We start from the raw sequence: 17,471 nt of genomic DNA, 5'->3' as shown, positions 1-17,471 counted from the left end.
GTGGAGTGGGACAAATCACATCTGCAGCTTTGTCCATGCAAAGAGACATAAAGCTGTGGGGAGAGGAGATCACTGCAGAAACAACCACGGCATTCTGAGACAGTCCATCCCCTCTGCCCCACCTGCCATCTGCTGCAGCCATTCCAGCAGATGGCAGCGGTCCCCGTGGCACAGCCGGTGGCACACGGACATCCTCCATGTGCTGGCCACGGAGCAGTCAGAGCAGTCAGCTGCTGGCTCCTGGAGGCATCTGACGCTGACCTGGCTGAACTTTTTGCTGAAGCAGCTGAGAAATGTTCCTGCAGTTCCTCCCATTGCTCAGCTGCGGACTCAAAAGCTTTCACAAGAGGGGCAGGAACAAACCACAGGCAGCTGTTACACGAGGCTGCATTACCAGGACTTTAGGAATGAATGCAAAATGCTCCTGGAAGGCTTAGTTCTTCCAACTGATGCTTTCTTATTTCTGATTGAGCTACAGAGGATCTCTGAAGAATCATCCAATTTGTTCTATATATACTCCAACTGGTTGTTGTTCTTTGCCCTGGAGGGAGTTGCAAATTGTGTGTGCAGCCTGTCCTTTTTGTAAAGAGATGGCACTTGGAAGTATCCCCCTGCTTGCACAGTCCAAGCAGATGGCACTGGGCAGGTAAAAAGCTATTCTCTGAGAAGTGCTAGCTATGAACATTCTTTCAAACATTAATAACTTGAGAAACACAGCAGCAGCAATTAGATGTAAAGTGACATAAATTACTTCTCGAAGAGTCCATTAGTTAAAAAATGATGTGCATAAAAGAGAAGAACATAAAAGAAAAGCACAATCCCAAAAGCCAACATGAGCTGACCCAGTCTACCTGAGAGACACCCACAGCAGAAGTTTTTTGCAAAGACAAGGGAGCAGCTAATCTAGTGAAGGCAACCAGGCCAGATGTTCTGTTTAGATTCCGATTGTTTTTTTATTGCCTGCTACTGCACATCAGCCCACAGCACCAAGACGGGGGACTGAGGATGAATGCAGAAGGAAAGGAAATTTGTTATTAAATGCATCTTAAAAGGGAGTGATATGGCAAGGAATGAAGGATCTAAGGACAATGGGATGGACCACTCTTCATCTGTAGGTCAATTTTTATTGCATTTCAGATCAGCAATTGCGCGAGTCATTATTATTGGGTCAGTTTTATTGGATCAATTTGGCAATCTCAGTACAGCGTCTAATGCTGAGAGGAAAGATTTCAAAGACTGAAAAGATTTAGGAGTATAAGTCACACTCATGAGCAGCGGAACTTAAACTCTTTGAGGACTTAAGTGCTTTTGAAAATGGGACATGGTCTGCTCAGCCCTACACACACTTGTGGAAGCATTATCCCACTTGGCCACAGCTCAGCGCGGTGCCCGCCGGGCTCCTCGCTGCTGCTCATGGCACACAGGTCAAGGACTGAGTGGTTCACAGCAATTACTGGCTTATGATATCCTCCTTTTCTTCTTCTAAGAATAGTCCCTCCTGTTGAGAGTGGGCATATTGGCAGGCAATGATGTTGTAGAGAAATATTTCAGTGAAGAAACACAGAAACCTGTTGTCTGAAGAAAGCACCATGGTATTTTCCGTGAGTAAAAAAATGTTAAAAACTGAGGGATGTACAAATGAATACAATGCAGAGGCAGGGATAAACTAAATGAAATGTTGGCAGATGTGGAAAGATCTGATGTGCCACTGGGACAGTGAAGTCTGTTTTCCTGTAAGCGCCAGGACTACAAAGGAAACCTGCAAAACTGTTAAATAAAACTGGGGTTTCAAAAGAAAGAGAAAATTTTCATTTTAGTTAATGCCAGGAGGAATAGTTATTTTCTTCTTTTTTAATTAAAAAGGCTGAAAATGGCTGTGGAGAACCAGGGCTACAGAGCTGCTCTGGCCATCAGCAGTTGTGTTGCTGCTGCTCCCAACCAGCCTTCAGCTTCCTCAGCTGGGTGTGTTCAGAATCTCATCTCAGGGAGGTGTGGGGCACATCTCAGTTCCACATCCTGCTCCACAATCCCCATGCCTTATCCCTTTCAGATTCCACTTATTTGTTCTCATCAGAAATTTTGAATGAGACCAAAGAGATCCATATGTTGAACATAATAAATTACCCCAAGCTCCTGCTCAAGATCTTTGTCCTCATGTGTTAAACAGGTGCTGTCCCTTAAGAAATGGCAGTGGATCAGAAATTGTGGTGGTGGCCCCACAGCCTGGATCCCAGCATCTGAGACTTTGGCTCTTCAACACAGCTCCAGTCCCGTTCCAGACATGCATCCTGCCAGCAGGGAGTGCCCCAGCAGCAAGGGTGAAACAGGAGTGAGCTCTGGGCACCCAACCAGAGGATTGTGAGGAGCCCTGCTCCACCTGGATGTGTCCTTTCCTCACCAAAGAGCTCCGTGCTCCTGAGGGCTTTCATAGCTGATCCTCATCCACCCAGATGGTTTTCCGCTGCTCCTCCCCGATCCTGTCCTTTATTGTCCGGATGAGATCCTCAATGCTGCTCCAAGCCTCTGCCTCCACAGAGGCATAAAGGCAGGGCAGTGCCTCCAGTTCCTTCTCCTTCAGGCGGCACATCCGTAAAAACTCATCCTCAGTCTCTGGCTTTGGCAGCAGTTTCCTGTATCAAATGAGCAGACCAGAAATAAATGTCTTGGATTTTAAGCTAATCCTGTAGTCCCAGCTGTACCATCAAGAATTTATTTTCTCCTAACTACTTACAAGCAATAAAAACAGTGAAGAATGCAGCTACTGCAGGTCTACCATCCCTTTACCTCCATGCTGCCCCCAAGGAGAAATATTTGCTATGGGGAAACAATTTCAGGGGATTGAATGGAGGGAGAGTGCAAGTGTTTATGAGCTCTCCTCTTCCAGCTTGCATTACCTTAAGAAATGCTGTGGGAATGCTGAGCATGGAGAAAACCACATTTTCTTTGGTCTCATCCTCCCACAATGCTCATTGCCACTAGTGACAGTGAAAGAGTGCCAGATTTGGGGAATTCCTGCTTTCTCTAGTTGTAAGATTTCAGGGAGGAGTCATGGGAGGAAATAGTGCACATAGAAGTACCAGATGGAGAGGATGAGGGTCTTTATTTCTCTCAGTGAGAACGTTATTGGACTCAAGAATTATTCACTGAATAAGATGGAACACCAAATATGCAAAAGGTCTGACATGTTACCTGAACCTCTTGATGTTTTTCTCTGAGACTCTTATAAAGAGAACAATAGGATATATCTTGGCTTTGATTAAATCCTTCGTGCAGCTTATTCCAGCTTCCAGGAGACAATGCTTGTTCTAAAAACAAAGTCATAACAGTGTCACAAAGGAAAATTCACTGCTGTGGAATCTCAAGATAATGATATCTATCCCTTATGGGGTGATTTGGAAGGCTCTCTATTTACCATTGTACTGATTTAAAACCTTTTAATCAAATATACATTTTAAGTCCAGCTCCTCCTACTGGCTTAAAACTAGTCAGTCAAATAACAGCTGAGCTTAACAGCTTTCTAAAAAGGTTTAAAATGGAAATGGAATGCTCTAAAGATGAAAAGTATGATAAAACACCAGTTTTACATATAGACCCAAACACACAGACTTGCTTTTTGTTCAAAAAGAACATCTACTGCAACTACTTGTGAGACAAAAAACCATCACTTTAATTCTCCTTTATTTTCCATGCTGTGCATCAAATCTACTCTACTTGACATCAGATCTCTGTCTTGGGCATTGTTATCTTTGTTCTGTACACCCTTGTGTCTGGGTTTCAGGCTTCTCTTTCCTTTGTCTAGGTCCTTGTATCTCTTACTCTCTCGTGTATTCATATATACTTATGATATGAAAAGGAAATGAATAAAGGATGGAGCACAGAAAATGAAAGGATATTTAGCTGCATCTATGTGGGTCATCACAGGGAATGAGGGAGAACATAAAAAGATATGGCTGAGGATGGGAAAGAAAAGGAAAAGTAAGAGCACAAATAAAAGCCATTTGGGGGAATAAATAAAAATATGAGACTGAAAGAGGGCAGGAGAGAGAATGTGCAACTGTAAATTGGTCAGTTTGATATGCAGGGCATTGCAGAGGGGTTCCCAAAGAGCCCAGAGAAGGGACACAGAGCACTGTGAGCACCTTGGCAGCAACAGCCTCGATGTTGGCAGGTACAATACATTCATATGTGTTCAGATTCTTTTCTCTGCTGAAGATGACAGTCTCTGTCCTTTGCTTCCTTGAGAACTCTTCCTTTGTTACAATATCTAGGAAGAGATGTGGATGGGGACAGAATCAAATTTACAGCAGCAGAACAGGTAGAAAAGTATCCAGTAGTACTTCACATGGGATGTAAGGACGTTCAGGGAAGGAGGATGAGCAATGAATTGTCTTAACAGCTGCCTCATTTCTTCCATTGAATTCAATTAAAGCCTAATCTGATCACAGCTGAGCATCTCAGCTATATCCTGCACCAATGACTCCTTGGGCAATTACTACAACACTATGAAGGCATTAAATTAAAACAGTAAATACAATTCCAGCACCTAATGTTATATAGTAGCAGTTCAGGGATGGAGGATGCTGAGAAGTGCTAAAAAAAGGTGGTCTCTTCAGCACAGGATCCTAAAACAAGGATTTAGTGTTCCAACATTTGTGTTTAAAGTTTCCAAAAAATTTGGCTTAGGTTGCAATGTGTGATACTGGCCCCCTTGTGAATTGCAGCTCTACATCAAAGCTTTTGTTTTATGTTGCAAGACAGGGGATATTTATTATAATACTTAACTTCTCAGTTTCTCTGTCTGGATGACTGTAAGGCTGCATACTATGCTGTGAGTATTCAATATTAGTGTAAAAATGAAACGTCAGCTCTTTAATGCTGGGTTGTATACAATCCTGCCCTGCAGCCATCACGGCACTGCGTACTGCTTTAATAGTAAATACTTAGCATGGAAGAAAATCAGTCTTTCCAGTAGATCAAATGCACAATCTTCACAGCTTGGATGAGACAGAAACCTAAAGTTGCTCTAGGGAAGATATTCCTCATAATAGCAAATACTAGAAACAAATTAATCAAAATTTCACATTGCCTAGATATGCAGTATGCAAACAGTATGCAAACAGAAAGAGCACTCACAGCATTTCAGTCTCTGAGGGGCAGCCTAGCAACCACACAGCATACACATGGATAATATTTATAGACACAGAATCTCATAACCATGTGTACTGGCTGTCTCAAAAACATTCAAATATCCCAAATAGTCTCAAAAAGCAGGATTTACAGCTACACATCACTCTGATGTGACTCAAAGTACCTCAAGCAACTCTCACATGTGCATTCCCCTATGTGTGCACGCATATATATGTCCATATTTCCAACACTGAGAGCTGACAGTCATGGCCCTCTCTTATCCCATTACCTGGCTTGCATATGTTGAATTCCAGGGCACCTCCAGAGTTGAGAAGCTTCTGCACCAAGGGCTTGGCCAGCATGGTGGGGGTGAAGAGCACGGGGCGCCTGCGCTCGCAGTGGATGGGTCTCACCAAGCTGTAAGGGATCAGACTGAGCTTCTTGTCCAGTTCACTCTCTGAATCCAAATCTGAGCAAAGAACAAGACATTTATCCTCTGGGTTCCTCACCATCAATATTTGGAGGAAAAAAAAAGGAGACACATATGAACTAGAGTTGACATGGTTAGTCATACTGGTCCTCCTTCCCTTTTACTGGAGTTATCTTTACTGTACTCACAGCACTATGATGTCCAATCTAATACTAAATAATTCAACTGCCTTTTGCTTTCAAGAGATTATTTCTTAACCTGTTCCACACAAAATCTGCTTGGAGACTCTCTGCTTGTTAGCTTGACTTACTCCAAGTTAAATGCTTTGGAGCAAAAGGCAAGAAAGCACCTAGGAAGAAGTGCCAGCCAACCAAGACATTTTAGTGTCCCAAAGCTGCCCCAAGCTCTTTTAGCAAAATCAGTTTTGGTCACAGTTGCTGTTGAACTTTTGCAGAGGGACCACAAATGCAAGACCTGTGATTCATTTCACAGCCATGCTGTTCTGTAGATGTATATGTAGGCCTTTGTGTCAGTGCTACGTGTGTAAAGGCTATTTTAGATTTTTACCTTCCAGTTTATCAGGCAGCTGCTTCTTCCCTTCGGATGAGCTCAGTGCCAGGCCTGAGGGCCAGCCTGTGACGATGCGGACCCGCTCGTTGCTGTTCATTCGTTTGTATTTGTTCTCAGACCTACTGACAAACTAAAAAGGCGAACAAAAAAAAGAGAGATTTGAACCTCATTTTTTGCATTATTTACCCTCCCATGTATTCATCAGCCAACGCTCATTACCTACAAGATCTGAATCACTTGTGTCTGTCAAAGACAGGACTCCATGGATCTGTGGACTGAATTCTAAGACTCTTTAAATATCATAGATCTGTTTCAGAGCCTGTGTTAATCCCCTCTGGGATTTGTTGTTTTGTTCTCTGCTCTTAAGAGGCATGTTTTCCCTTCACAGAGCTCCCTGCTATCATCAGTACAAGCACTGATGTGTACATCATACCCAGAGTATATGCACAAATGTATCACAGGCTATACCCAAACTGCCTCTTCTTTGCTCTACCAGAGAGACTTAAAAACTCCCAAATGGCATCTTTTTACAGTCATTTTACATGAGAAATAGGCTTCATGCTTTCCCTCCTCATCCACCCGCCTATTCCTCTATCCAAACATTAACTCCTCCTCCTGTGTATTTGCTAACCTTTCCCTATCACCTTCCTTCTCAAAGCTTTATCTTTCACCCACACAGTCTCTGTCATGCTCAGAGTTACTGGCCCACAATTAAAGGACCATTTTCTGATGGAGTCCTATCTCAGACACTTGGAGATTTGATCTAGCCCATTGGATTTGTCCTTATGGTACAAACAAAGCACATTTCAGCCTCTGATGGCAGATGTGTGGGATTCCTTAAGGCACATCTGTAATGGAAGCCATGCTCTTGAAAACAAACACCCCACATCACAACAGAAAACACAACCCATCCTTCTCCTTCATGCATTAAATCTCTTTTTGATAGGAATAAATTCCAATACAACCTCTAGACCTGAGCTGGGATTTCTGGGTGAATTAGGACAGCCTGAGAATATCTACTGTTCAGATCCACTATTTCAGAGATTGCACTGAGGATTTGAACTTTATTACCTGTAAAATCTGGCCCAAAAGAAAGCTTGCTCTGGATAGGCGAGGGCTGGTTTTGGGGTCGCTCTGCAGGGCAGGCTCCTCTGGCTGCAATGTATTCTGGTAAAAAATAATACAGGAGATCTTCTCACCGCTGCTCTTTTTTGTATTTTTTAATCATAACATTTGAGAAAGAAAAGAAGCCAAACCAGATATTTTCTATTTCCAATAAAAGGGATAGTGATTTATACCTATCCCAAATACAATGTTCTAAACAAACAGTGGGCATAGCACAGCCTGTGCTGACAAACATTGCTTTTTCACTGCTCTTCACATTCCTTTGTTCACAGACTGCTCTCCACACCTAAGAAAGAGATAATTTCTGCACCAAGAAAGAGCATGCACAGCTTTTGCTTTCACAAGCACCTCTGCCAGTGACCTCTGTCCCTTTGATCAGTGGGGCTGTGAGCACAGAAGGAATGTGTGCCACTCAACCTTGACTGAAATCAAGCACAAGCACTGTCTACCTGTGTCTGTAAAACTTAGAAGCATGAATGTCTCCCAGACTCTAAAAATAACTTATGGTAACTAACACACCAGTTTTAATTATGTAAAAATGGAATTTTGGGGTCTAAAAATGCTTTTAGTGATGGAAAAGGGAAAGTTTGAAGGGCTGCTGTGTGTGAAGGCCTGATAATCCCAATTCTCTCCACAGCATTACAGGCTGGAAGAGACAGGTCTTTCTAAAGTGGGACAACAGACTCTACAGTTTAGAGGTTTATTCACAATAGGAGAGAAATAATTCTGTTTATTAACTGCAAGGACACAGCTTCTTCCTCATGTGTACATGCAGATGCATTCAATGTTTACAGGTAGTGAAGCATGAGAAGAGTGACTAACACACAGAACAGAGTTTGGACTTTTTAAGTGTAGTCCCTCCTAGCTGAAGGGTGAATAGTGAGCCAGAGCTGGGTTCAGTCCCAGGGACAATATTATTTAAAGCAAACAGAAGGTGCCCATTGTCTGACACAATCAAAACCTACAGAGACTGTAAACAGGATTTTCTGTAAAATGGTGATGAAAAATGAAAAATGAAAAACCAATAGCAGGGGAGTATGAGGTGTTAAAAGGACTTTGTTGGCAGACACTTACCCGCAGGGCCCGTAGGGTGTTGTAGGAGTTTTCTGTCTCATCTTTGCTTCCTCTGTGCATCAACCGCTGCAGCTTCACCAAAAGGAGTTGCTGGGCTCTGAAAGAAAGGATGAAATCACACAGATCAAGATATTTTTGAAACCACTCACAAGAAAGCTGGATTGCATTGTGCCTACAGAAAAGATGAAATAGAAATAGCAGTAAGGACTGACTGAACCATGCAGTAAAGGCAGGAACAAAACAATAGGAAGGACTGCAGTTCAGTTAAGAACTAAAGAATATCCATGGAATATTTGCATATGATACTTTTTGAGGGACTCACTTCATTTTTTCAGGTAACATCTGGAATCTCTGTTCTTAAGTTTTAGAGCTCATACTATAGTTTTACATCAGATTTTATATCAAAATTTAAGACATAGACACCTCTTTCCTTACAGCAGTAATTAAGTTCCCTGTTTCTAGATCCCTGCTCTCAGTAATGGTCACTCAGTATCACTCTCACCTGCTGTAGCTGGGAATGGTCCCCATCTCCAGGTCCCTGTCAGTGAAGGGATCCACCCTGGCACACAGCCACTCACACCTGCCCTGGTACATGGTGTCCAGAATGTGGACAATCTCATCACATTTCACGGACAGGGAGCAGCAGTCCAGCTGGCTGGAGATGTTCAGGTTGAGGCGGATGTGGAACGAGTCCCCCGAGGTGATGAGCCCCTCCTCCAGCTCCGACAGCAGCTTGCGGTACCCTGCAGCAGGAGGGAAGGGGTGAGGCAGGAGCTCCCACTGCTGCTGCCTTCCCTCTGGGAGAAGCCACAGCACAAACTCCTGAGGTTCCTCTGAGAGAGGTTTGTACTTCCAGAGTGCTGCTTGCAGGAGTTCCAGCAAGATCATGGGCCTACACCTCAGAGACACTGAGGGCAGTGGCTCAGGGACAGCCCATGCTGCTGCTGTCACCTCTGTGGGAATATTCGCATTATAATGCCACTTTTAGGTAACTCCATTCTCAGTACTCCCCACATGACCTGTGGAACAAAGAACTTCTCAGCAAAGACGCAGACACAGATATAGCTCTGCCCTCTAAGTACCGTGTGAGTTCTGCCACCAATTTTAATGACAAGCTATTCTCCTTATTATTAGCTCTAATTGGAACTCCCAGAATCTATAACATGCTTTATCTGCAGTTAAGTGATGCTCAAAAAATTGCAATAGTCTTTCCTACAATTGAAAACATCAAAGAAAATCAAAGGCATCACTTCCTGCATGATCTATGCAGCTGAAGCTCTCTAACCAGCACAAAAAACCATGAATGCCCACTTATACACACCAGTAAAGAATGAATTTTGGAATGTAATTTTTGATCCATAACCTGAAATTATCATTATAGAACCTGAACACTAAAATCAAATTCTATTCACCACACATGAACTCCAGCTGTTAAAGATAAGACAAAGCCACAAAGGTAATAAACAGGGCAACTCCATCAGGTAAATGCTAAATCGACCAGCTGGATAAAGATCACTCAGCTCACTGCATCATATTGCAGAAAACTGTACATAAAAATAAGCTCGAGTGTGTTTCATGAGTCATGTTGCTATTGGCCACCATGTAAATTTTTCAGACTCCTGTTGACAAGCACATGTTGTTGTTTTTTCTCAGACAGCAGGCTAAAAGCTGAAGCAGTTCCACAGAGGAGCTGTAATTAACACCAGTGGCATGGTCCAGATTTATCCCAATACAAAGGATATGCTGCTCCTGTCACTCTCTTCCAGACAAGTTGCTATAAAAGCCCTGGAACTACTTGAGATAAGAAATACTTTTGTTCTTACCTTCATGATTTGATTTATACTGGAGTGTTACTGGACCACTGCACCTCTGAATTGTCCAGTGAACTTCTTCCTTTGTGCAAGTATCCAAAGGAACACTTTGATTTTCCCCTTTAATGCAGCCCTCCAACTAGATATGAAAGAAATATTGCTCTTCAGTGCAAGTTCAATCTCTGAGTCAATTAAACCATTTTTTTAAAGTGCCATGATCTTTTTCTTATTAAACAATCAGACACTTTGTTATCAGAATGCAGATTATGTTCTAATTATATAATTCTTTTTCAAATAGGGAATGCTAGCAGTCAACAGAGCTGCAGCATTTGCACAATCCCAGGCTTCTCTGGGAGTAAGAAGTGCAGGAATATAAATTGTGGGGGACATTTTTTCTCCCCTTGGAGGCATTTGAACAGGGAAATGGCTTGGGAACATTGGCAGTGGAGGGAAAACTAAGTAAAGAGAAACTTGGCAGAAGCATTGTTGAACTTGTGCTCATGGGATGCCAGGGACAGCATAGGTGGGTGAGCAGACACCCAGGGGTTTGGTAACAATGCCATGCTCACCAGGAGGATCTGGTGTCCCTCCCGAAGGCCAGCTTTCTCTGCCAGGGAGCCTGTCTTGACAGAGCTGACGAAGCTGCCTTTGTCATTGCCCCCCAGCAGGGTGATCTCTGAGTTGAGGCTGTCCCCGTTGAGCGTCACGCGCTGCACCGTGTGACACGAGCTCCTGATGCGGCCCACGGACGTGACAGAGGGACGGAAGGGTCTGTGTCCAGGAGAGGAAGGGACAACTGGTTATCTCACTCTGAGTTAAATGAATGCATGAGAAATGAGAGATACACAAATAAACTTCTAGCATTATCAATCACTAGGATCTAAAGATTCTAAAAGAAAACCTCCTTGTTACTACAAAAGTTCGGGAGAAAAGCATCTCTGAAAACTCAGAGTATAACAGTTCTCCACTCAGCAAGCTTTGCAGCAAGATAGCAAGATCACAAGGAGAAATGGAAGCCTTTAGAACATTTTGTCTGCCTTGAAGTTTTTGAATTTTCAGGCTGACCTTCATGGGTTTACAGAACATGAAAGGGCTCCAAGATAGCGTTATACTGCTGCCACCATAATCACTCCTGCTGTTATAACTTCAGCAACTAATAAATAAATAGGGAGTTTCTACCACAGCACCCTTTCCTCTCAGTCTCTAAGGTAAGTAAAATGGCATCTCAAATACCTTTCCAGAGAGAACTTTCTAAATATGGAGTTGACATGCTCGAGCTCATAGGCATCCAGGCCTTCTGACTGATGAGAAGAAGAGGAAGAGTGCACTGAAGGAGCTCCATGTGAATGCCTGTCATGACTGTCATCTGGAAAGAGTAACAAGAATGATGATGAGTCCTATATAAAGTGACAAAGATGGAAAAGGGGAAAATTAATTTTAATTGATCCCAGCCAAAGCTGAAGTAGGAAATTCTTCACACAGAGATGTGATTCATATCCACAGGACATGGCACAAGGAATGGCCCTCTCACAGAACAGAAAGTGGGAAGGGACCTCTGGAGGCTTCTAGTCAAAGGTCAATGCAGGGTCAGCTCAAGAAGATTGCTCAGGACTTTGTCCAGCTGGGTTCTGATAGCTCCAAGGATGATGAGTTTGACTAAAACTCTCTGGACAACCCTGTTCCAGTGTTTGACCACCCTTGTGGCAACAAAACTAAGGCTTTTCCCTCTTAGATCTTCAGGAATGACTGCTTTCCCCTTCTCACCACTGGCTGACCTTTTGTTTCCTTGAATTACTCACTGGCTGTGTGTCCCATTACTTAGAGCAGGGCTGGTTATCTGACAATCTCTCTAGCTGGGGAGCTGATCACATATTAGCTCATATTTCAATTACACATTATATCCTCTTGCTTACCATCCATCTCCAAAGCATCACATCCAAAGCTGTCATTGTCCTCTTCAACCAGGCTGGAATTAAAAACAAAGCATGAGATAATGGAAGACAGAGAAAGCTGAACACTTTCAAGCTTTCAGCAGATTTCCACCTTCAGTACATTTCATTAAGTTCTGAAGGAGGAACTTTTGTGAAAAGGGAAGATGTTGGAGATGTTGCACCAGGCAATGGTGCAGCTGCAAAAAAATAAGCAAATAACATCCTTGAGGGTCCAGGGAAGATACAGAAAAGGGCAGGAGACAAGATGTGTCAGCCAGCATGGGAAACATGTGAAACAGCAAGAAAGTTCAGAAGGAAGAACTGCCACCAGCAGTGAGAGAATGAAGATTTTGCTGGGGACAACAGGAAGCTGCTGGCTGGTCTGGTGTGTGACTCACACCACACTTGGCTCAGCACAGAGATAAAGGACTGCACCATGCCTGCTGTGCATGCACTGCACCATGGGGATTTTCCACAACTGAGCAAAAAGCCAGAATTTCACTGATGGACAGAGTGAATGCAAGGGAAGTTACTGAGGTGCAGCAGAAGAGGAATAATTTATCTGCTTGATTTAAAGTGCTTGAAGCATTTTATAGCAGTTTCAGGGTAGCTCTCATAGCTACTCAGGTACCTGCAGTACAGAATGGCAAAGTTCTCCACAGCTTTGGTCCCAGCCCAGCTCCCAGGCAGTGACACTGCCTTTCCTGCAGAGGTGACTGGGTTGGCTGGCCTTAAAGCCACTCCAAGGTCACTAAAATTTTGCTCTTACAGGGGTATTGGGGCTGTCCAGCCAAGTGAGTGATCTGTCAGCTTCACTAGACGGACTTCATTAAAGCATGTCGTTTGGTTGCAAAGCTGTTTAAATAACAGCTTGTTGTTTTTCCCATTGAAAATGATTTGTAGGTCTCCTGTGAAGCTGATATTTCTCATATTTGGCTTCAGCTGAAGGGTGAATTTTTGCAGCCAGGCTGCAGAGGATCAGCTATTTTTACTCCATGCATAAGCAGGGAAATAATGTACCTTTTCCTACATTAAATGATGATCTCACCTTTTTTTCCCACACAAATTAAGAAGAGATGAACTGTGAAACCTGCAACTTGGCTTGCAAACAGCAATTATTCTGGATTATGTTCACAAATAAGTTCCAAAAATTTATCATGCTAATTATAAAGTTATAAACTACACTGAACTTTTGGGCAGGCTCTTGAGATACTTGAATTTAGTGATTACCAGCTCAACAAAGCAAGTCCCCATTCAGACCTTGTTCTAGGGTACCTGTTCTTTCCACATGAAGAATATCTAATATGAGGGAAAAATTCACATTTCAGTACCACTCAGTCTTGCAATGCCTTAACACACAGAACAGAATACAGCCAGAGTTACAGTGAAATAAATCCACAAGCTGAATAATCTCCATGTAATCTCCACTGTGTTCTGTAATACACTGCAAATATTGAAAAGTTCAGGCATGCCAAAGGCTTCTCAAGCACCTGAAGCACAAAACATTCAAATCATTAATAAAAATCCCCTTTTCTCTATCTTGAATTGTTACAACACACTTTAAAAAGGGACTTGAAGGACATTGAAGGAGAAGCTAAGGGAAACTAAAATAAACACTGCTTAAATCCTCAGCAGCCTAGAAAATTATGTGGGAGAACCAGCTGAGGATGCCCTCAGTGGAAAGCTGTCTTACAAAGCTGTCCAGAGAGAGAGGCAGAAGTGGCAGCCTGCCCAAGATCAGATTGTTTTGAGAAACATAAAAATCTGAATAAAGTTTTAATAAAGATTAGATATTAAAACCAGATCTAATAAAGATTTTAACCCTCCACATATATTGCTTTCTTCTAAACTGGTCTGGTCTGTTCTTTTCTCCTTTTGCTCGCTACCTTTAGGGAATGTATTTGTGTCTCCTGGTATTTCTGATGCAGACACTGATGCTATTGACACCACACCAGCACAGCATGTCTGAGTATCACATTGCAAAAACCCTTTTAGAAGAGGGGTCAGTGCCCTTTAGGGAACTGTGAGGCTGGAGAGGTCTCTTTCCTTCCTGCCACCAACTTCCCACTCACCAGCTGATGTGATTTCACTGCCAGGGGAACTCCAGGGGCCCTGACCTGGCAGAAGTGGAAGCTGCAGCAGAAGGTGAAGCCAAGGGCAAAGCCTCTCTTCCCTCCCTTCTCTGCTGAGACACAAAGCCTGAGACTCACAAAAACCAGCTCCCTCCTCCACTTCTCCCCTCACTCCTCACAGACCTGCAAGCAGCTCTGCTCTACTTCTGCAGCTTCCAGAGGGAAGGAGGGGTTTGAGAGAATGGGAAAGAACAGGGACATGAGGGCAGCAGGGAGCTGAGGGGCAAAAACTGAAGCTGGATCAGTATGCAAAGGTAGGGAGAGAACTCTCTCCAATAGTGCTGAGGCTTTCTAGTCCTGTTTGTGTTTCTGTCCATTACAGTCAATGCTGCAGTGCCTTCACTGTGTCATTCATCCCAGCTGAACTTCAGACATTCCTGAGTGCTTTGGACAAAGTGTGGGATGAAGGGCTGAGCCTTGAGAAGCTTAGGTTAATCCTATGCCTTAGAGACAGAACCAGAGAACAAGCTGTGCCACGGGAAATATAGGTTGGATATTAGGAAAAAGTATTTTTACAGACAGGGTGATAAAATTCTGGAATCACCTGCCCGGGGAGGTGGTTTTAAACACATCCCTGGGTGTGTTTAAGAAAAGATTGCATGTGGCACTCAGTGACATGGTTAGGGCATGGGTTGGGTTTGATGATCTTTAAGGTCTCTTCCAACCCAGTGACTCTGTGAATTTTGTGAATTCTGTAGAGGCTCTCCAGCCTCTAGAGGAGCTCTAGAGCCCCTTGTCCCCTGTCCCTGTGGCAGCAGGCTCAGGGCAGGTGTCCCCACCTGCAGTGAGGGGTGTCCTCCTTGCAGCGCCGCACGATGGAGTCGTTGCCGGGCGGCTCGGGGGTGGTGGACATGATGCTGTCGTTGCGGTTCCGCAGGGTTTGCTGTCAATGAGAAACCAAAAGGTGTCAGGAAGGTTATCTGGCTGAAAGGTGCTCTCACTTCTGACTCACAGCAGCGTTAGCAAGGGTGCTCTGCACTGGCTGTACCCTGCTCTGAGAAGCACACACAGAAAAAAGAAGAGAAGCTGATTCTAGCTGTGAAGAATCCAAGAGCACTCATTTATCCCAGTTTTTAGCACAATGCACAGCTTGTGTGCTGGCACTGCACCTTCTCCTGTGACCACACAACTGCCTGATTTACTGAGCCATTGTAACTTTACTTCTGTGTGTGGCACAGCTGACATAGGAGGAGGGGGATGAAAAGCAGTATGTGTACTTATATAAATATATATGTAGTTGGAATGAGGAAGAAAAAGACACATCTCTATATATTAAATAATTAATCTTCCAGTGCATGGGAAACCCTGAATTGCACTAGAGGGAAAACAGTATAAGTTATCTAAACATCCAACAGATATTCCAAAAAATATTCCTAACCTAGCTAAGCTTATTATGAGTGGCAGCAAGTTCTTTCCTGGCTATTCTTGAGCATAATTTTAATTTCCTGGGGGCAGCATTTTTCACGGTGTTCTAGAAAGATGTTTTGTTCTTTGTTATTAACACTCTGCAAGAGCACTCTCTCTATCTGCCTGTCCTGCTGTGTCAGTGCTCACATATGTATAATGGAATATCTACCTTGGAAGATTATGGGGATACAGCAAGCAGGGAAGAAATGGTTTGACTATGGTATGCAGAAATTTCCAACTGTGATCTGCACCCCTTTCCTCACTCGCTGTTACTTATAGACAGGAAAAGTATTATAGAACTCAAAAACCCTCAAAATTTTCTCAGATAAGTTACAAAGCAGCTTTTAAAGCAAATCTCTTTCTTCTAACAGTAAATGTTAAATGGCATAAGGAGACAGCAAGAGGTCATAAATACCTCTGAAATATCTTTAAATAAACATAAACCAATTCTGTGATTTTGGGAAAGGCTAATAACATAGTTCTAACAAAATGCTGGTAACAGGATTAAGGGAGCTTCTGACAAGGGCCTTGAATGGGATCACAGCTGGGATGCTGGGGAAGGGCTAATACTGAGTTGTGCAAGCTCTGAACCACATTAGGAGAGATGGCTGTAGTGAGGCAAGGGGCATTCTTACAATCTTGGTGACTTCACAGCTGCTGATGGAGTTGCTGATGGACACAGAAGAGCTCGTGTCCGTGCGGCCGGTGCTGCCCTCGGCCCCATCCTCATCCTGTGCTCTGGCTGCTGCACTCAGGGGGACAAGGGAAGCACACAGAGAAAACACACAGAGAGAAGCATGTCAGAGCACTTGCAATGCAGAGCCTTTCACAGATGTGCCACTGCACTTATGTTCCTTTCCATTTCAGCTGGTCTTGTACTGGACAGGTGCCCTGGACACACCCCTGCCCTGCAGCTCTGGCTCCCATTGCCCAACAGTTCCCACCAAAGCATAGAAATTCCCACCCTCTGCACACACTCCTGCCCACTTTGTCTCTCAGCTCTGTCCTGGGTGTTTTTAATAGATCTATGAATGCTATTTGACAAATTAAAGAATGATTGTTTCATGAATTTATGTTTTAATTACACCACCTGAATCTGGCAATTTGCAAGGTTGGCTTATCGAATTACACTTTGTTACAACAAAGAATTTACAACAAGGACCAAGAAGCCTGAGATGCCTCAGCAGTCCCAGGTAACACAGAGTGAATGTGGGCTGCTTCCCTTCCTCAGCACGTCTGATGCTGCACACTGCCTGACAGCAAAGCTGCTGTTTGACATGGAATTCCTTGGAGCAGGAGCTGTGTTCCCCAGGATATTTTATCCAACAGGGCCTCACACAATTACTGAAGGAATTGCTGCCTCTGATGGGGTTTGGTGTTTCAGGAGTAGTGTTACACAAACAAGAGGAATTAGGAGTAGCTCAAACATGAGTGTACGGCAACAAATTTGGTAACTTGGCAGCTGGCTGGGGCATGGGTCAATCCCTCTCTCCCAGCCTTTGCAATGCTCTAGAAGTAAAATTAATTCCTTTTTGCTGAAGGACAAAGGAACTCATTAGACAATCACTAGATTAGGGCCTTTTCAGCTTGAATGATTTTTCCAACAGCAAAAGGAGAATGGTATAATGATTTTTAGTACAGATGTTTCACAAATGCTTTACAACTTTTGTAAACTAAACTGAGTAAAGAAAACTGAGTAAACAGAAAATTTAGGTAAGCTATGGGATACACATCATGTGCCTGGGGAGGTACCTTTGGACAGAGAGGAGAATGAAGTAGAACTCTTGACCACTTTTAATCATTACATGTGTAACTGTGAGAGAAACTGTTTTTGTTTTTTTTACTGACTTGGGCTTAGTTAAGA

The 17,471-nt window shown here is 43.4% G+C and overlaps 1 protein-coding gene across 1 annotated transcript in view; it reads right to left on the bottom strand.

Annotated features, from left to right (window-relative positions):
* Positions 1-988: 988 nt before the first annotated feature.
* Positions 989-17,471, bottom strand: part of CARD11 (caspase recruitment domain family member 11) — a 44,685-nt gene continuing 28,202 nt past the window's right edge. Inside the window, exons 11-24 of the mRNA XM_059484289.1 lie at positions 16,243-16,352; positions 14,980-15,083; positions 12,051-12,103; positions 11,371-11,503; positions 10,707-10,908; positions 10,150-10,276; positions 8,829-9,069; positions 8,327-8,423; positions 7,199-7,294; positions 6,125-6,257; positions 5,417-5,596; positions 4,140-4,264; positions 3,190-3,305; positions 989-2,630 (exon numbers count right to left, since the gene is read on the bottom strand). Coding sequence (XP_059340272.1) covers positions 2,426-2,630; positions 3,190-3,305; positions 4,140-4,264; positions 5,417-5,596; positions 6,125-6,257; positions 7,199-7,294; positions 8,327-8,423; positions 8,829-9,069; positions 10,150-10,276; positions 10,707-10,908; positions 11,371-11,503; positions 12,051-12,103; positions 14,980-15,083; positions 16,243-16,352 — 1,922 coding nt within the window. The 3' untranslated portion in view covers positions 989-2,425. The remainder of the gene's footprint in view (positions 2,631-3,189; positions 3,306-4,139; positions 4,265-5,416; positions 5,597-6,124; positions 6,258-7,198; positions 7,295-8,326; positions 8,424-8,828; positions 9,070-10,149; positions 10,277-10,706; positions 10,909-11,370; positions 11,504-12,050; positions 12,104-14,979; positions 15,084-16,242; positions 16,353-17,471) is intronic.

The sequence above is a fragment of the Ammospiza nelsoni genome, chromosome 17 (genome assembly GCF_027579445.1).
Source record: "Ammospiza nelsoni isolate bAmmNel1 chromosome 17, bAmmNel1.pri, whole genome shotgun sequence".
Taxonomy (NCBI): Eukaryota; Metazoa; Chordata; class Aves; order Passeriformes; family Passerellidae; genus Ammospiza; species Ammospiza nelsoni.
This window is presented reverse-complemented; position numbering and strand designations above follow the sequence as displayed.